The sequence below is a fragment of the Daucus carota genome, chromosome 2 (assembly GCF_001625215.2).
Source record: "Daucus carota subsp. sativus chromosome 2, DH1 v3.0, whole genome shotgun sequence".
Lineage (NCBI taxonomy): Eukaryota > Viridiplantae > Streptophyta > Magnoliopsida > Apiales > Apiaceae > Daucus > Daucus carota.
Genome location: NC_030382.2, coordinates 27318659 through 27340058, shown reverse-complemented (window position 1 = coordinate 27340058; position 21400 = coordinate 27318659). Strand labels below are relative to the sequence as shown.

The 21400-nt window shown below is 31.6% G+C and overlaps 2 protein-coding genes across 2 annotated transcripts; one reads left to right on the top strand and one right to left on the bottom strand.

Moving 5' to 3' along the window:
- Positions 1–2608: 2608 nt before the first annotated feature.
- On the bottom strand, positions 2609–5590 carry LOC108206649 ((+)-borneol dehydrogenase 2). Its single transcript, XM_017377021.2, has 2 exons — positions 5433–5590; positions 2609–3520 (listed from the first exon to the last, which is right to left on the bottom strand). Exons 1-2 carry the CDS (start codon positions 5474–5476, stop codon positions 2728–2730), a joined length of 837 nt encoding a protein of 278 aa, XP_017232510.1. The 5' UTR covers positions 5477–5590; the 3' UTR covers positions 2609–2727.
- A 4165-nt stretch (positions 5591–9755) lies between these two features.
- LOC108218230 (protein FAR1-RELATED SEQUENCE 1-like) lies at positions 9756–11057 on the top strand. The gene is made up of 2 exons (XM_064086291.1): positions 9756–10062; positions 10417–11057. Exons 1-2 carry the CDS (start codon positions 9814–9816, stop codon positions 10861–10863), a joined length of 696 nt encoding a protein of 231 aa, XP_063942361.1. The 5' UTR covers positions 9756–9813; the 3' UTR covers positions 10864–11057.
- Positions 11058–21400: the final 10343 nt, after the last annotated feature.

Sequence of the window (21400 nt, the reverse complement as noted above, 5' to 3'; positions counted from 1 at the left end):
AGTTAAGTTTATAAATATGTTGCTCCACTCATGGTGGTAAATACATTGATACTTCCTTTCTGAAATCGATTCACGAACCTCATTCTGATCCTGAAACAGATGCCTCCACCGCCTTCCTCCTCGACCACCACCGCAGTCATTACCATTTTGTATGTGATCAACCGCCTTAGAAACAAGAGGGTAACCTCCGTTAAGTGGCCACAAGCCAGCCTGCACAAAACGATCGGCAGCAGAAACTCACCGGAGAACATCAACCAACAACCCAACAACATAAGAAATTGAGGAGAAATTTGAAAAAGAAAATGAATTAGGTGGGCGGGAGCGATACCCAACAAGAAATACGTGTAACAACCATTAAAGAATTACTCCTACGTTAAAAAATTAGTAAAAAATAACGGGGTTAAAAGTAAAAGCAGATTGAGGGTGTTTTAGATTGAGGGGTCATGTGCGTGTGTTGTGTGTGTTTCGCAGCGGAGATGGGCGGAGCCACCACCGTTGTGGTGGCTATGGTGATGGCAAAAAGAAAGAAGAGAAAGAGATTAGAGGAGAGATGGAGGATGATAAAGGGTTTTTTTATGTTTGTCTTTATTTGCTTTGATTTTCAGGATCATGGAAAAAGATTTTTGGGTTCTCCTTATCAGTCTTTAAACTCTTATTGTCTAAACGTCCGGAGATATCTTTGCGCATCTTTCGGTTAGATGATAAACTTTTTGGATGGATGGAATCCCTGATGCAACTATTGTATTTATGATACAACTCATCTACGAGCACGACAAAAAAAAGGAAGATAACTTACAATATAAAATGTATAAATTGATCAGATACAGTGATGATGAAAGTATTTGTGTGAAATGCATATTATATAGTGTTCTAAAAATCGGTTTAGGCGGCCGCTTAGGTGGTGCCTAGGCGCTAGGCGGCACCGAAACGTCCTAACTCGGTCCTAGGCGGTGAATTAGGTGTTTTTTACAAAATTCAGTCCTAGGCGGTCCAGGCGGCCAAAAACAAAAAAAGAAGCATTTTTAATAAATTAGATCTAAAATTATTATTATATTATAAGAGATTTATTATTCACTTATACTTATCTTATATCCAATAAGTGACTAATTTTATTTAATATATATTACATTATCTATAAAAGACCGATTGGTTTATATTTATTTAATCAATGATTTTGTATTATATGTATCAAGTATTTATTTAATATATGATATTATATTGTTTACTAGTTTGACTCCACTAATAGTGAAAAGTAGATAAAATTATTAAATTACATATAATCATCAATATACTTATATAAAGAAGAAGCATGAATCATTTAGGTGGCGCCTCTTAAAAAGCTCTGTTCTATTTTTCTAATTTTTTGGAATTTTTGGATGAAAAAATATCAAAAGTAAAAACTGCCTTTTTTAGTTTCGTCCTTTCGGATATATTGGAAATAAGTTTCAGAACTACCTTTTTCAAAATATCAAAATCAAATCATAATTTGAATCTATCATCATATTTTTGTAAAACGTGTATATCAAAAATATAATGTATTTTTGATAAACCGGTCTTTTCTCAAATATTAATAATAAAAACTGTCTTTTTTTGGTTTTGGATATATTTGAAAAAAATTTCAAAACTACCTTTTTCAAAATATCAAAATCAAATCAGAATTTAAAACTATCATCATATTTTTGGAAAAGGTGTATATTAAAAACAGAAAATATTTTTGATAAGCCGGTCTTTTCTCAAATCAACCCCTATAAATTGAGAGGTCAGACATCATAAAACTTAACACACACAATTTTTTTTGAGTTTATTTGTCTTCTCCATCTAATACAATAATGAGTTACAATATGCTAGATGTTTTGAATGGCGATAGAGATAATTGGCTGATAAATGTAACATTTGTTGTATTTTATATCGTTAATTACATGTAGAAATTTATTTTCATTTTTACACTCATGAATTGTAGTCCAATTTTGCAATTTTAAATATTATATTGGTATTGCATCGAGATGCTTATAATATAAAATTTATTTAGTCTTCAAATATTAATTTTGAATCAATAATATAATTTTTATAGGTCGCTGTAAATTTATTTTATTCTACAAATATTAATTTTGAATTATTGATATAATTTTTATAGGCCGCCGCAACGCGCGGCTTCTCAACTAGTTATAATAATTTAAAAACAATATATGTCCGATTAATGCTCCGATTAATCTTTCCATTAAAGTCGCTAGAAGGTACTTGACCGCGTCTCCATTAAAGTCGCTAGAAGGTACTTGACCGCCCTGAGACGCCTAGCGGTTTCCAGAACACTGATATTATATAATATTAATCAGATACCTTGGATAAATCATGAACAAACAACATACTGTAGTGAACAGTGATGGAAGTATTTCTATGAGACTATTATTATACACCAAAATTTGATAACAAGCACTTGAATCTGGATCCTCTTTCAAAGCAAGGATAGTGTAAGACTTGATCAGTTTCTTAATCTTTGATAAAGACAAAAATAAGGTAGCCCAAAAACAGAGGATGTCAGTTTGACCTCATTTACTTGTAAAGTATTGTATTCATCCACCAGGAAATTCCATAGTTTAACTTCTAGATCTGAAACTAATAAGAATTTAGAAATTGAATGCAAAACATAGATTTAACATCGCGTAGCGCATATCCCAGGTGAAACAACACACCATTGCCACCTGTTAAAAATTTGAAACACAATCTATCTCATCTGAATACACCAAGTGAGTGATTCACACATGTAACACCTCCATCAATCATAAGATTCTCCCCACTTATGTACCTTGCTTCATCACTCGCTAAAAACAATACAGAATTTGCTACGTCATTCGTGGTCAGCTCCACGCCTTGAAGGTTAGCTGGTTTTGCAACAAAAGCTCGAAAACCTGCCACAGCATCCTCTGTCCTTTCCTTCTCCGGTAAGTGGCCAAAAGCCATTGGCGTCGCAACTGCATAAGGTGAAACACAGTTCACTCGTATTCCATGTGCTCCCAGCTCAGCTGCTACATTTTTCGTTAGCCCCAAGACAGCATGTTTAGTACCGGTGTATGCATGCGGGCCCATACCCCCCGTCGTGCTGCTTACACTACTCAAAGAGACTATTGATCCCTTCTTCCGAGGGATCATTATGCGAGCTGCATGTTTCATTCCTAGAAAAGTACCCTTCACATTCACAGCAAACACCTTCTCAAACATTGATATATCTGTATTGCGGATATCCGGGCAGGGTGGATCTACTATACCCGCATTGTTGACCATAATATCGAGCACCCCGAATTTCTCAACAGTAAAATCCACTGCACTAGAAACATCATTTTCAACCGTCATGTCACAGTGGTAAAAACATGTGTCTGCGCCAAGAGTTTCACAGAGAAGTTGGCCAATGTCATCTTGAATGTCGACAATACAGACTTTTGCGCCGTGCCTGACAAATAGTCGCACAATGCTCTCGCCTATCCCAGAAGCACCGCCAGTGACCAGTGCAACTTTTCCTGCTAATCTGAAAAGAAAAAATTATATTGAATGATAAATAGGAAAGTACATGAACAACTGCAGATAATAAATGAAGTTCTGACTTGCTGCATATAATTTTGGTCTAGCACCTTGTGAGGTGAAGTAATAGTAATCATAAACTAAACAATAAACACAAGCAAAGTTGAGACTGGACCATCCATAGGTACAAGTATGGTATTACTTCACTTCTGTTCTCACACTTAAAATTTCATTGAAAGCCTCCAAAAGAGCAAAATATACAATACAATCAATGGAGTAAGCTCCAACCTCCGCCCAAGGCTCCATCAACAGCTTATCCCCAATTCTACCAAGAGCTGTTTATAAGATGCTAAACCCAAAAGTTAGCTTGCCCTTTAATCTTGTGCTTGATACTTAAATTATAGCACCAAAAGAACCCTGTATATTCTAAATTTCAAGGACAATTGAATTTAGACCTCCAACTTTAAGGTGGAACGGCCAGATAGACATCAAACCTTATAATTTACAAAGGTGCAAAGGACCCAAAAAGTTACTGATAGAAAAGAGCAACTTTCACTAAGCTTCACAAAGGTAAGAAGAAATCTATGAATACAGTAAACTGTAAATGAGTAGGCATAGAAACAACCAAGTATTAAAACATATGATACATTTCTGGCAAAATGTCCTCCACAGTTTTAATTTTAATCTAGTAATGTACTCAACTTGAGATTCAATATCTGTCTAGCCCTAAACTGGAGGTTTAAATTACCACTTAACCAACTATGCAACTGGATGAAGCAAAGGATATTACATATGATAGTCAGAATATATGAAGGGAACAACTTATTAATTAAAGGTCTTTTTTTTCACATGACTATTTAGCACTATTCAGGCAGAGGACTCCACAATTTTATAGGCCTAGCTTCACAGACAAAGGCTTCTTATACGAGTTACCAGACTAATTAAGGAGCACATTTAACCCAAGTGAACATTCATATATCTGTCACGAGCACCAGCTTTTGAGACCTTAGTGAACACCATGCTTCATAGCAAGGTAGCGTTAACTTCCTGAACTGCTTCCATTATATTAATTAAACTGCACAGATAATACAATCCCCTTTATCCCTCTTCTAGGTCCTGCCAATATCCCGATGTCTAGCTTCTACCTTATACCAACTGGGATAACAATCTGAAGTCAGCCACTTTTCCTATAGATCAAGCGCCATTAAATAAGCGGAGCCCAGTGACAATACAGTAGGGTACGCAGGCCTTCTAAACCGCATTAAAGGGCAAGTACAGTTTAGGCCACTGGTTGACAGTTTCTAACATAGTTACCCAAGATGCATGGCATCTCCGCCATCAGAAACAATCGTCCCCCTACAGCTCATCATATGTTTTAGTTTATTTCGGGTACATAAGGCATATAAAAAATAATCACAATTAGCATTAACAACCTCTCTAGATATCTATAATCTAATCAGAAGAAGAAACTCAAACTCACTGAATTTACTTAAAGTCGTTAATAAAGATGCATTTAGCTTCATCACTAGATACCAAATTGCTACTAAGCCTATAATTTGCCCCCCACAAATGACAATTTAACACCAAAATACAGGGAATATACACTCATCATCTTAATATATGCCACTAAAAAGCTTCGAAACAGGCAGTAAATAAGAAACAAAAGATTATTACAATTCTCATCTTAAACCTCAGTTCATTTCAACAACGGATACACGGTTGTGCAATTATCAACAACTCATATTCGCGATCTACTCAAAATAAGCTTAAAAATCAAACCAAACTCATTCAAATTAGTTGACATTGAAATTCAGTCAATTTGTAGGGGTTTGATCACACACGCAGACCAAACATAAACTACTTGTAATAATTTAAGCAAATTGAAGAGGAGATGAAAAATGTTAGAAAAACATAAGTACCTTTGAGCTGAAAGAGAAGAGAGAGCAGCGCTGTCAGATTCCATGTTTGCACGTTCTCAATTGTTAGTAATTTCATAGTCACGTACACGGTACACTGCTTTTAGTAGCTTTTGGAGTGTACTTGTACGTGAAATGTCGTATATGCCCCGCCTTACTTTCGCCCAGATTGATGCTTTCTCCATGTGTACACTGAGAATTGAGATTCCGTTCTATTTTTGTTTCTTTTTCCTACACTGGGTGCTTACTCCCTTTGTTTTAACTTAGTTGATCTTTTTAGAAAAAAGTTATCTTAAATTATTACACTACATATTTATCGGCAATTTTTAGGATTATCATTTTTAATGTATTGTTTATTTAATAACATAGAAAATTAATATAGTAAATATGAATATAGAGGAAAAAAGACACAATTTTCATTACTTTTTAACATATGTGAAATTAATAAAAGAGTCGTTTAATTGGGGTGGAGTAAGGTTAAAAATCTATATCTTGAACTTGTGTTTAAAACAATTTTAGGATGATTGCTTTAGTCAAGTAACTGAAATGATATATCTATTTTCATTTTAATGTCTTGATATTTCAAATTTTGTAATTAATTTTATTACGTTAACTGAATTTATTTGACCTCCCAAATTGTGTTGCAATATTCGCATAATGCGTTTTCATACTTCGTGTATTAAAGATTAAATTCAAATACGATCTATTTATGATTCGTATATTTTTGTGTCAGGTAACTTTCATGGCGTATTATTGTGTAGTATTATATAAAAATAAGTATATAAATATATAATTACAATGAAATTTTTTATTAAAGATATATTTTATAAATATTCATTAAGTATCCATATTGTTATTATTTAACAATACAATCAAGAGAGATTGTAGAATGGAAGTTAAATAAAATCTTTCAAATTTACAGTTTTTCAATTTATTCGAATTATGGAACATAGTTAAATAAAAACAAACAAACGTAAGAATAAAACCTCTTTCAAAAATTTCAGGCACGTATGCTCTTCAACCTGAGAGATTTTTTATATTGAATAACCTTTCTGTATTGATAATATAGTTGCTTACAAAATGAGAATTAAGAGTTTTCTTATACAAGATTATATTTAACAGCTCTAAGCAATCCTATAAAAATAAAAGGAATTACAATACTTTTTTTTTGAAATCAAAGGAATTACAATACTTGATTATATAGTCCAAGTTTATAATTTTTCTAGAAAACAAATAAACTAGCTTTCTATACCCTGTAAAGAGTTGCTCTGATTTTTATTCTTTTAGTTAGTACATTATTGAAAATATTTGTCGCCGTTAAGATATAGTGTATGATTATTTTATTCAAATTTATTTTCATTCTTAAATTTCATGGTATATCCACTATATATATACATATATACATACATACATACATACATACATATATATATATATATATATATATATATATATATATATATATATATATATATAGGCCAAGGATCAAATAGAAACCAATTTTAAAATAAAAACTTAGAACTAATCTTGACCATCTATCTAATATAATTTACTTTCAATCATAGCCATTCAAATAATAAAATATGTAAAATATAAAAAACAAAGATTTTGTTTAATTGAATATCATAACTGATTTCCGTTTCTCTCTCTTCGCTCCATGATTTCAGCTCCTAGCAGCTTTCTCTCTCTAAACTGTAGTTCAGCGACGCCATTGTCTTCAATTACTGTCTTCTCTGTACTCGAGCTTCGATATCTCTCTGTCTCTATTGTTCTGTGTCTCTAACTCGAGCTTCGACTCTCTAACTCGAGGTTGGCCTTTCTCTGTTTTTGACGTTTGATTGAAGCTCTCTGTCTCTGTTATTCTGGAGCTCTCTCTCTCTTTGTTGCTCTGTGTCTCTAACTCGAGCTCGAGAAAGTGTGGTTGAAGTAGATTCGAATTGCTGAAGATGATTATATCAGACTTAACGAAGATTAGTGATAATCAAGGTAAAGTTTGTTGTTCACTGTTTTTGTTTTTGATATAATTTGATGATTATATCAGATTACAATGTTTTCATGCTCATATTGCTTTTGTAGTTTAGGCATGCTCATATTCTTGTAGTTTCTATTTAGTGATATGTCTAATATAATTTAGTTGTATTCGAATTGTGTATATTTTAGTGCTTGTGTTTTAGTTAGAGTTTAGATATGTAGTTGCTGGATTTGTTGATTGTTAGTTATAGTAATTGTGTTTAGATATGATTTTTAGTCATATAGCTAATATAATTTAGTTGTATTGGAATTGTGTGTTTTTTAGTGTATGTGTTTTGGATAGATTTTAGATAAGTAGTTGCTGTATTGTTGATTTTTAATGTATGATTGCAAGTTTTTGATCACTGAGTTAGTGTGTAGGTGCTGCAGTATATTAGTAGTGTTTGTTTATTATTTTCAATGTGATGCAGTAGGCAGTTATAGTATGATCCTGTTAGAGTATTATAGTATTATGTATATAATTTTTGAGTTTGCCTGTTGTATTTCAGGTTCAAGTTGCGGTGATTCGTCTAATGTTTGTGTTAGTATTCCTGTTTCTTCAACAGAAAGCGAAAAATCAGTGACGAATTGCATTGTCTCTCCTGGTGGTATGAAGTATTTTATGCCTAGTTCTGTTGATGGAAGTCAAGTACCGTTTCAAAATCAGTCATTTGATAGCTTAGATAAGGCGTACAACTTTTACAGAGAGTATGGGAGGCTAGGGGGTTTTGATGTACGAAAAACAACGGAGAAGAGAGATGCTGATGGTACCATAATTTTGAAACATTTTGATGTAGTAAGGAAGGTTTTGTTGATGGAAGTCATTCTGAAGGAATTAGGCAAAGACGTACTGTGTCACGGAGGTGTGGATGTAAAGCAAAAGATGTCATGAAAATTAGGAGCCAGAACAGATATTATATTTTCAATTTTGTTGAACTTCACAATCATCCGCTTGCTAGTGAAAGTGGTAGACAGTTTCTGAGGTCTAGTAGAGAGATGACAGTTAGTTTGCGAAATTTTGTTTTTGATGCTGCGAAGGTAAATATCGGCTGCAGCAAGGCATTTAGCCTGGTCAAAGAGATGACAGGTGGATATAGTAATGTTGGGGCAACATTACGTGATTTCAGGAATTTTAATAGGGATTTAAAAGAATTTGTCGGTGAAAGGGATGGACAGATGCTGATTGACAAGTTTAAAGTATTACAGGAGACATCAAAATCATTTTATTTTGCTTACGAACTTGATGGTGATGGGCATTTGACTATGCTTTTCTGGGCTGATCCAACTAGTAGGAGGAACTTTGAAATATACGGCGATGCTGTGTCATTTGATGCCACTTTTGATACTAACAAGTAAGTTATTTTGCATTTCAAATTGTTGTCTTTTAGTAATAGAATTATTAGTTTTCTTTTTATGTAATGTTGTTAGAATGTCGATAATGGTTTATATTATACTACAATACCTTGTTTGGAACTATGAAGTAAAGTACGTATATTTGTAATTTTTTTAATTAATCTTTTAACAAGGCTCAAGGTGCAGTAGACAATGGTATACTGGAGTTATATTTGCAGTACCTTAGTGATAATCTCAGTATATTGTAGTGATACCCTAAATATATTATAGTGATGTCTGCAGTGTATTTTAGTGGTATATGTTAGGTTATGTGGTTTTTAATCTGTTTTATCTATGTTCAGGTATAATATGATTTTTGCACCTTTCACTGGTGTTGACAAACATGATAGATGTGTCACATTTGCTGCTTGTTTGTTATCAAAAGAAGATGTTGCTCATTATAATTGGGCCTTTAAACATTTTGTCAAGGCCATGGGACGCAATCCAGTGGTGTTTATAACTGATCAGTGCCTTGCAATAAAGGTATCTGTGCCGGCTTCATTTTGTGGTGATAATGATTTGGTTGCTAGCAAGCATCGCCTATGTATGTGGCATATAATGCAGAAATTCCCTATTAAGGTAGTTTTTTAGTTGTTTTTTAGAAATTTGGTTCCTAGCATCTGAAATTTACTGTCATATATTTATGTAATTTTCCATAATATTGCAGCTTGGGAATCGTTTGTGTAAGGAAACAGACTTTATGGAGAAAATGAAAACTTACATATGGTCATCGAATTTGGAAATTGATGAGTTTGAAAGTGGATGGATAGCGGTTATAGGAGAGTTTAAGTTGGAAGATAACAAATGGTTATCAGATATGTATGACATAAGAAAGTCGTGGATTCCTGCCTATTTCAGGGACAGTCCTATGTTTGGCTTGATGAGGACAACTTCAAGGTCTGAAAGTGAAATTTTTTTCTTTTCACAGTTTCACAAGCAAGGTGATACTTTATGTGAGTTTTGGATACGTTTTGAGAGTGCAATGCATAGGCAGCGGAATGAAACAGAACGTTTAGACCATGAGTCTAACTCAAGCAAACCAAACATTTTATCAAGATGGTTCATTGAAGATGATGCAGCTGAGCTATTTACACGTTCAATTTTTTACAAAGTTCAAGAAGAAATTTTGGCATCTTGCTTGGATATGCAAATCAAGAGAATGAGTGAAGAAGTTGATGGGGTAACTCATTTTGAAATAAAGGATGTCAAAGTTAAAGATAAACTTTTTAAGGTATGTGTTTTCCCCTTTATAGTAGTATTTTATTTATTCTAATTTTGATTTATATTTTTTTTACAGTAGTAATTGTTATTGTGGAACAGAAAGTAAATATAAAATATTTGAAAATATGCATAATATAATTTTAGTAATGCATTTTTAAAATATTTTGCATTCTGATAAATTGTAGTGGCATTAGTAGTTGTTTTGTATTGCAAGTAGTCATTTGTAGTGATCTGGATTGGAAGTAAATGTACTGGACCACCTGCCGAACTTTGGTTTTTATGTAATTTTATTTTTGAAGCATATCTCATATTGGTAATGGTTCAAAATGGTGATTTGAATGGTGATTTATCATTCATTTTGCAGGTTACTGTTAGCAAATCACATGCCGTATGTTCATGCAAACAATTTGTTATGTGTGGAATTGTTTGTAGGCATGCTTTCTGTGGCTTAAAGCAGATTGGTGTCACAAAATTTCCAAGGAGTCTCGTGCTTAATCGTTGGATGAAAGTTGCAGAAAGTGGCACTTCATTGGAATCTAATGTTGTGTGTTCGGATTATTTTAAAATGGAGCAAGTGTCGTTGAAGTTGACAAACTTATGGTTTGATTTTCGTCAGATTCTTAGCAAAGCTGGAGTTGAAATGGATAAGCTTGACTATGTTCACAAAATCATTAAGCAGATAAGTAGTGATTTTGAAAAGTATGATGGAGATTCTGTTGATTTTACTAAAAAGGATCATATGGCAGCTATGGTAGGTGAACAGCCGGTTGAAGAGTTTACCATTCTTGCACCAACTGTTTCCAGAGAATAAGGGAAATTATTTCAAGCGTCTTGTAAGTGATAGAGAGAAAGCAATGACAAAAGCAAATAAAAGAGTTCGAACATGTAAAGAATGTTCGGCAACCACTCATGATTCGAGAACTTGTCCGAAGAAAAAGAAGGATGGAGGAGCTGTAGTTTCGAATATGTTGTGAATATGATTTTAATTTTCAATTTTAAAAGACCTTGTGCAGTTGTCTTTATAAAGTGTTAAGTACATTTTGATTTTATGTTTTCTGAGTACATTTTGATTGTTTATAAATTGTCTTTATAAAGCATATTAGTACTGATACATTGTCAGTTTATATTGAATATATAAACTGAGTTTGTCAAGTTTTGGAGTGAAAATGAGTTGGTTTTTAGTGATATAGGTAATATAATTTAGTGATGTTATCAGTGTAATTTAGTAGTATACATCCCAAGTTTTAGTGATATGTGTGGTTTTTTAGTGATATCCTGCTTTACTGTGTAACGAAAACAATGAAAAATCATAAAACTAAAATGAAACAATAACAAAAGTAAAAAAGCCAAATATTTACCATTGCATTTTGAGATGGTAACACTAAAATAACCATATCCATACAAAAACAATCCAGTAAATCAATTTTTAGTCTCAACATAATTCAGCCATCTAATAATTCTTGTAAATCAGTTTCTAATATTCTCAAACAGTGCACTTAAACAATGACTAAATCTAAGAAGGAGTTGGTCCTTCTTGAGAAGACCGTTCTACTTCGTGGAAAGAACTTATTAAGTTCACGGCGAATTTCACTCTCTTGCCAGATTTTTTTGCTGGAAACTTCTCTGCAACTTTTCCAGCTAGGACGACATTGATGATATTATGCTTTTCTGCTGTGTTGTACAAGGCTACAGCTTCTGTGGTGATAGGCTCTTTGAGTTCATTCAGGTGTGAAGATAGGATTGTTGTGTTGTACTTGAACCTCAGCCTAGTTATTTGTTTATCCTGTGTTGGCTGCAATATGATAATTTGTTTATTAGTGTTTGTTATCACATAACTTTTTAAGCCTAATAAACAGAGCAATTTGAAAAGAAATTAAGGACATGCTGCATACACATTTGAATTACAAAGCTATATACACTTTAATCAATTTCACTAAAACATATTAACTATATCACTAAAACATATTAACTATATCACTAAACTATATTAAGTATATCACTAAAGTATGTCAGCTATATCACTAAAATGTAAAGCAGTATATAAGTATGTAAAATATGAAACTAATCTTACCCCTTCTTCTGTTAAGTCAGTATTCCAGTTTTTGATATCTCCTTTGAAGGTTTCCATATGGCGCATGAGGAAGATACCACAATCTGTGGAATTGTTAGTAGTCTGCCATGGCATTCTCACAAAACGAGGCTTCATTTTCCGCACTCTTGATCCCAAATTTGGATTTTCATTCCTACTTATATAATTGCAAAAGTGAGAATGCTGTAAAAGAGAAGTAAAATATTAGTATAGTGGACTTAAAACAGTGCATGTTTATATACATAATAGTGGAGTGAAGGATAAAAAAAATATATTACCAAAACCTCCAAAACTCTGCTATAGTACATCTTAGGCTGTGCTTCACGTTTAATATTGTCAATTATAAAGTATCCCATGGTTTTGATACCATAGCATACCAAATAATAATGCTCATATTTATTAATAGGAAAGCACACCTGTAATCATATTAAGAGATATTTTAGTTCAAGATATTTGAGAAATGTTGAGATCTATGTCAAAATTAGTTAAGAAATGACATTTACCATTTCCACGTCTTCCACTTTTTTGATGGAAAAAGTTTGAAGAATCTTGTCCATCCCACTGGCAAACGAATCATAAGTTTCGGTGACTTTCTTTTCTGGATCAATGCTGAAAATCTGGTTGATATAAAGATATTAGATTCTGGTGTATGTAGTTATGAAATAACTGAAAGAAATTAATTAGAATATATATACGAAGGCAGTATATATTACCAAATCTCCTATTGTGCAGAAAAGTCTTAGTGGTGACCCATCTGCCTTGTACTTTTCACTGTCATTTAGGATTGTTGCCCATGTATCGATCACAGAGTAGTATACACTTGTTTTTGGTTTCAGCGTCAACAAGTGTTCCTTGATACATCTCACATCCTCCCATCTAAACAAATCATCCCTGTAATTATATATATTAATTAGTATTAGGCAGATAAAGAAATGTATATAACAGAAAGGGCAAAATACTTACAATAGCTCGCCCTTTTTCTTTAGCAAGAAGACCCAATATCCAAAGTCTTCATTGTTCATTCTTTCCTTGATATCAATCACCCTGTTAACATAAGGTGATTTTTGATATGGACCAACTTTCTTTGTCCGCTTGCTTTTTTCTCTCTCTTGTGGTTCTGGCTCTGGCGTGACCAAATTTTGATTACTTTCTTTTTCTATGTCATCCAGTCCAAGGGAAAAAGGAGGGACATATCTCTCATCATCTTTCTGTTGCTCAGCAAGGATCTCAATGTCGGTTCTGTCCATCTCTTCAACAACTTCTAGGCTGGCGACTATTTCAGGTGATAATTCATCACCCAAATCATCACCAGTTTCCTGGTTAGGAATGAGATATTCTTTCAGCATTTCACCGATAATAGCAAAGTTTTTATTATCGGGAAACTTTTCCCTTGCTTTCACTAAATCTTCATCAAATTTGGACTTTATGTCCACAAGTTCCTCTGCCTTTTTACGTAAATCATCAAGTACATCCTGAGAAGTCAATGCAAAATTTAGAATTGAAATATAGTGATATATATGGTAGTATTATAATATTTTAATAGGTGATCTATCTAATATACTCTAGTGATATATATAGTAGTTTTTAGTGATAATTTGCATGAATTATAGTAGTATGTTACTAATTCATATATAATGTACCTCTTCAGTTTGTTCAACATTTCCATCAGCTGCCTCTGTTGGAGGAGTGTTATACTGTGTATTTTGTGGACTTTGGCACTGAGTTGATTCATGAGGTTGTTGTGATGTTGACTCCTTTCTCTTCAGGTAATCGTTTTCAATTCTATCCACCTCTGACCAATACTGCCACGTATCCCAGGCTCCATCTTCATTATCATTTACCTACAATTAAGGATGAAACACATTTTTATATAAAAAGAATAAGATAGGTTTTCGACTACGTATTCCATATACAAACAGGATCATACCTTTGTCTTTGGAGGTTCAGAAGGATCAATTTTTTGTAGATATTCTTTTAAACTTGGTTGGATTGATCCAACTCCAAAAACTCCGTCAATCACCTCAATTTCTTGTCTTTGTCTCAACATTTCTAGAGTCCAACCATTGTAGGAAGGAAATTGTCTATCAACTAGGTTCATTCCTTTGTACCTCACACGGTCGACATATAACAACTACAAAGTGAAACAAGTAAAACTATTAATTAGATTTTATATTCTATTAGAATATACGGACGAGAAAAAAAAAGATTTAGATTGTTGTCTTACAGTGAGAAAGATTAGTGATCCTCGGAAAAATGTTGTTGTTGTTCTGTTCCAACTCTCCATTCCAATTACAAGGTAGCCTAGGAGGAAATCTGCCCAGTTATACTTCTTGAGATTGTTAAGGTTATCATCAAGTTGCAGCAGTTGTTTGTCCACATAAGAAGCTCCTTTTGTACCAATAAGCACATTTGACATAACAAGAAGGAAGTTTAATTTGAAGTTATCATTAACTTCTTGGTTTTTCATCACTTGAACAATCATCTGTGTTGTTATTTGATCAGGTAAATTGAATTGTGCATGCCAATCTTTGATTCTTTGACTGTACTTTCCAGGTGATGCCAGAATAATAGGATGTCCTCCATTTGGCAGGCCTAACACATCATAAACATCTTCACTTGTAATATTAATATCTCCATCCTTCAGCTTCAGTGAGATTGAGTGGTGATCAAAGATTTGGAGTACATTGTAGGCGATTTTGGTTGGCAAAATGTCAAGCTCAAAATCCAGTAAGAGTGCAAAACCAGCTCTTGTAACCCAGTCCCTCTGCTCTTTTGTGAGTTCACCTACCATCTTACTAAAATGCCTTGGAGATATCCTTATCTTGACCTCGCCTTTTTTCTTATTTATATGTTTAGCCCCTTCTGTTTTCTAATGAAATAAGAGGAAATAATTAGTGTTGTAGAAACCACAGGAAACGACAGTGCAGGGCATCACTATAATATTGTACTCAAATTTCTAATTCTAAGTAACGAAATAAATAAAAAATACCTTAACATCCTTGTTCATGAACTTCAATATTGGATATAATGTTCCAGCAATCCTTTTTCTTGGTATATGAGTTTCAAATGCAGCTTCCTGTTAAGAACATAAAACAATTCATACTAAGCAGTTGTATATTCACAAATTTATACTAAGCAGTTGTATATTCACAAATTTATAAAACTATGTAACCTGCAAAATCATAAAACTTGCAAATACATGTAAAATATACTATTTAACAAGAAGTATATTCACAAATTTATACTAAGCAGTTGTATTTTAGTGATCTTAGTTGATATACTTTAGTGATATACTTAATATACTTTAGTGATATACTTAATATAGTTTAGTGATATAGTTAATATATTTTAGTTATAGTGATATTCACCTATCTAATCCTTTAAAACGAATCAAGATTTTAAGCTACTAGTCTACTTTAAACAGATAGATATCTCACAAACAACACACACAAATATACAGACATTCGATATATACTATAATTAAAGACTATATAAACGTCGATGCTTTAAAATCGAATTTAAGCACATTCGATATATATACTATATAATTAATAATGAAGAAAGTGTACCTTTTTCCTTTTGTATTTAGTTATTTTAATCTTTGGTTGTGCATTGTTGACTTGAGCTTGATTTTCTGTTTCATCCTCTTCTTGTTCATCCTCTTCTTCTTCATCCTCATTTTCTTCCTCACTTTCGTTTAGTACATCGTCTTGTTCATCATCTTCTTCTTCTGCACTATCTTCATCACCTTCTTCACGTTCTTGTGCACTATCGTCTTGCTCCATGTCTTCTGCACTGTCTTCTTCACCTTCTTGCATATCTTCATCACTTTGTTGGTCATTATCTTGATCTCCATCTTGTTCATCCACCAGATTATCACAATTATGTTCATCCTCTTCTACTTCATCAACAAGTTTATTTCCCTATGAAATCATACAAAATAATGATTTAGATTAATTTATAAATCAATAATACAACTAAGAAATAATGTAGTTGATCACATACAACAAAACTTTTGATATTTCTTCCAGCAGTAGCCTTTATGACTTTGTTATCTGGACGTCGATAGACTTTTGCAAGTGGTCTTTTGTCTCGTATGTTGTTGGTATTCATGTTTGCTCGATCTTCGGATTCTAAATCTACAGGAGTATCTGCAGTGTTTGTAAACTTTGACAAACTATGTGCACGAAGTCTTGAACTTCTTCTGCATTGAACTATGTACTGCAAAATCATAAAACTTGCAAATACATGTAAAATATACTATTTAACAAGAAGTATATTCGCAAATTTATACTAAGCAGTTGTATTTTAGTGATCTTAGTTGATATACTTTAGTGATATACTTAATATACTTTAGTGATATACTTAATATAGTTTAGTGATATAGTTAATATATTTTAGTGATAGTGATATTCACCTATCTAATCCTTTAAAACGAATCAAGATTTTAAGCTACTAGTCCACTTTAAACAGATAGATATCTCACAAACAACACACACAAATATACAGACATTCGATATATACTATAATTAAAATTCAATTGAGGTTACCAAGAGAAGAAAATAGATTCTAACTTGTTCTGTTTTTTAGGCTTAAAAAATTATGTGATTAGAAACACTTAGCACTTAGCTCTGCTACAATAGTTTTATTAAAGAAATATTTCAGTTATACATGTTAGTCTTCACTAATAAGAAGGTCTGCAATTCTCAAATCAATTCTTATTAGTCAGTCTTGACTAATAAGAATTGATTAGTAATACTTAATGTTAATTACTTAATTCATAAAATTAGCTAGCCATGTCTTAAATAATCATATTAAGCTGCTTGACATTGGTGCTGAATCAATGCCTAATTCATCATAAATCAACTTGGAGTTTGAACATGCCAGAGGGATACCAGTTAAATATTCGCTTTAATATCTGTCAGTTATTAATTGCTAAGCATCTTTTCAATACCAAATCTGAGTTTATTAGCTAAGATAAAGAGTACTTTTCCACGGCATTTGTTTCTACTTTGGGAGCTTAATCATGATTCAACTTAGTGTTATAAAATCTGCCAATTAGGCTTTTGGATTACTGATCTAGATTAACATCAAGATGTGTTATAAAATCATATGTCTCAGCCTGGTTGTGTACTAAGTACTCTACACTAAGATGATTAATATGCACTAAGTACTCTACGTACTCTACACACTACACACTAAGATCAGTACTCTACGTACTCTACAAACTGAGATTAGTAATATGCATTAAGATGAGTAATATGCACTAAATCAACATCTTATTCATCAACAACATATTCATATTCATTAATTAAACAAATCAGCAACATATTCATCAACATATTATTCAATAAATCAACATATTCAGACAAGTAAATGCTTGAAATCACAAATAATTAAAAAAAAACAGTGATAAAACCCTAATTTAACATACCTCCTCTAGTTCTAGCCATATTTTAGTAGCTTTCAGAGTGAAATAAGCTAATTAACAGCTGTTATGAAAGAACATTAGTAGATTGAAGTCAGTTTTCACAATAATATACAACAAAACCCTTAAAATTCAAAAAAACCGACATGCACTAAAAATACGAGTTGATTAAGATGATTAACTAACTATAAATACTACTAAACTACAGAAAAGTACCTATTCAAACAAATGTTTAAGTGATTTTGCTCGGTGCTTGAGCTGCGGTTGCGAGATCCAAAAATCGCCTCGAATTTCTTCGTAGAAGCTGTAATATACCTAATTAGAACAAAAAAAGAAGGAAAAAGTCGAAGAAACCGCCATTGGAGACGTACCTGAAGCTCGGTGGAGCAGCGCGATGATGAACAATGGAGTAGTGGAGGTGATGGACCGTTGTGCGCGAAACGTGTGTATCGTGTGTATCGGTGAGTCGTTTGTATCGGATGAGTTTTAATTTTTAACAGTCGTGGTTTTGTATAATGCTGGGCTGGGTTCAATGCTACTGGACTGGGAGTGTTAAAAATTGGGCTGGGCCTGTGGTTTCTAGTTTCTATTTTAATTTGGTTTCTAGTAGAGTACTACTATATATATATATATATATATATATATATATATATATATATATATATATATATATATATATATATATATATATATATATATATGCCAACATTCTAGAGAGGGACTCTTTATATGGAGTTACATAGTGCGCCACTATAAATCATCAATTTTTTTATAAATTCTGTTATAGAATACATATAAAACGTGATTCTAATATAGAATAATATAAAATAAATCTATTTTAAGTAATTTAACACTTAAAATTTGATTAAAAAAAGTATATTTTCGAAACTGATTCTACAACAGAATAATTCTGGATGATTATTATTCTGTTATAGAATCATGTTGAGATATTGCATAATTTTAGATGATCTTTGGAATAAAAAAATTGTATAACTTCGTTTTCGGTTTAATAATCAAAATTTGCAATTATATTTCATACAAAATATAATAGAATATATATTATGTATATATTTATGATGGTGTGCTACGTAACTCCATATAAGAGGGTATGCTATGGAGTGCTACCCTATATATATACATATATATATATATATATGTAGGGTGAGGTTCAAATTAGAAACAGTTTTAAAGTTAGAACTTAGAATTCATATAAAGTCATTAGATTCTGATTAAACTAATGGCCAAGATCAAATAATGCATTTAAAATTGGCTATGTATTTTTGTCTTTTATATATAATTGTAGGTAATTAATGCATGCATTAACTTCAATAATTATGTGGCAAAATTTAAATTTACCTTTTATAATTAAATGGCTGGTGTATTGATATTATATTTTCAATGTACTGCAGTAGTATCGGTATAATTATTAAATAATATAAGTTTGATATTTGATGTACTATAGCAATACTTTTATTTTTTTAAAAAAAATATGTGTTGCAATAGTATCGGTATAATTATTAAATAATATAAGTATGATATTTGACGTACTATTGCAGTATTTCTATTTTTTTAGAAAAATATTGCATTATAACACCATCTTTTATATTAGTATTTGATGTACTATAGCAGTACTTTTTAAAAAAAAAAATATATGTATTGCAATAGTATTGGTATAATTATTAAATAATATAAGTATGATATTTGACGTACTATAGCAGTATTTCCATCTTTTTAGAAAAATATTGCATTATAACACCATCTTTTATATTAGTACAAGTGCTGCAACAGTATCACGTAAATTTGTTATACATTTACACATATAGAATTAAATCACGCAAATTTGTTATGTATTTCCATGTATGAAAACAAAATATTTGATATATTTAATTTTGTTATACTGATTTATATACATAAAATTTAATTGAGATTTTTATTAATCATGGAAAGTAATAAATCTGGTTATTAACTCTCATTTATTAAATATGCATACATATAAATGTCACATAAATATATAACATGCGATTAATACCAATGATAATCTTAACCACACATCCTATTTATATCTAATGGTAATTTATAGGGTCTAAGTTCTAAGTATAATGTGGTTCTATCTCGAACCTGATCATATATATATATATATATATATATATATATATATATATATATATATATATATATATATATATATATATATATATATATATATATATATATATATATAGTTCTACTCCAATAGAAACCAAATTAGCCTAAAAACTAAAAACCAGTTTCTGGACAGTTTTTTATCACTATTGTTAACTACAGAAATCACTAATTTATACATAACATATCACTAATTTATATATAGCATATCTTGCAAACATAAATATACACACACACATATATGCAACGTTTATGACCATCATATTAACTCAAATCGTAATAATGGACCTCTTACCACCATTACCAAACGTTTCTATGACTTGCCACCATTGTCTATCATCACCAATAGTCACATACACTTTCCATCATAACTTACAAAACTAACGACTAGTTATCATCATCATACAACTTCTCTTGCGGCTTCCTACCACCAAAAACCTTCCTACGGATGAAATTAATCATCTATAATCGATTATCAATAATTTAGATAAGTAGATTTTCTCAATTTTGATAATAAAAATCGCTGTTTACTTACTGTATAAAAGCAGTGATTAGTGCAGTATAAATTAGTGATACCCGTAGTTATAAATAGTGGTAGGGAAACTGGTTTCTAATTTTTATTTTAAGAGTGGTTTCTATTTGATCATGAGCATATATATATATATACATATATATATATATATATATATATATATATATATATAAAGAGAGAGAGAGAAAGAGAGAGAAGTTCTATGGAGACTGAATTTTGTGGAGGATGGAGAGACTTAATCACAACCATCCATTTCTTACACATCCAAGGGCTCATGTTATTTGTCCAGCACATTCGTTTTCTCTCCTCATCATGTACTGCCCTTCTAAATCGGTAAACAACAAGCAATACTTCTAAATCCTGCATAACATAAAATAATAATTCCATAATATTGGTGCTCAATCACCGAAATCCAAACAAATAAAAATAATAATTGCATACAAAACAAAGATGTAGTTGGACATTGCTATGATTGGCACTGAACTCATTGTCATTGTTCTGCAACGAATTAAATTTGTTGCAAGACAAAATAACACTTAGATATATCACAAATATGCGGGACAAATTATTAATATTACATTACTAGAAATGCAAGACAAGAATAGTGTAAATTATAAAGATAGTTTTGAATTATAACTAAAACAAGAAATGCAGGACAAGAATATTAATAATACATTACTAGAAATGCAGGACAAGAATATTGTAAATTATTAATATTACATTACTAGAAATGCAGGACAAAGAATATTTAATCATGTCCATTAATTGCCAGATTATTTTAACGGTAGATCTTGTAGTCTCTAAGGACTCCAAAGTTTTTGGTCTCCATTGAGCCCAACTTTCTCTCTCTCTCTCTCTCTCTCTCTCTCTCTCTCTCTCTCTCTCTATATATATATATATATATATATATATATATATATATATATATATATTTATATATATATATAGGCTTATTATCAAATAGAAACCACTCTTAAAATAAAAACTATAAACCAGTTTTCCTACCACTATTTATAACTACGGGTATCACTAATTTATACTGCACTAATCACTATTTTTATACAGTATGTAAACAGCGATTTATATTATCAAAATTGAGAAAATCTACTTATCTAAGGTATTGATAATCGATTATAAATGATCAATTTCATCCGTAG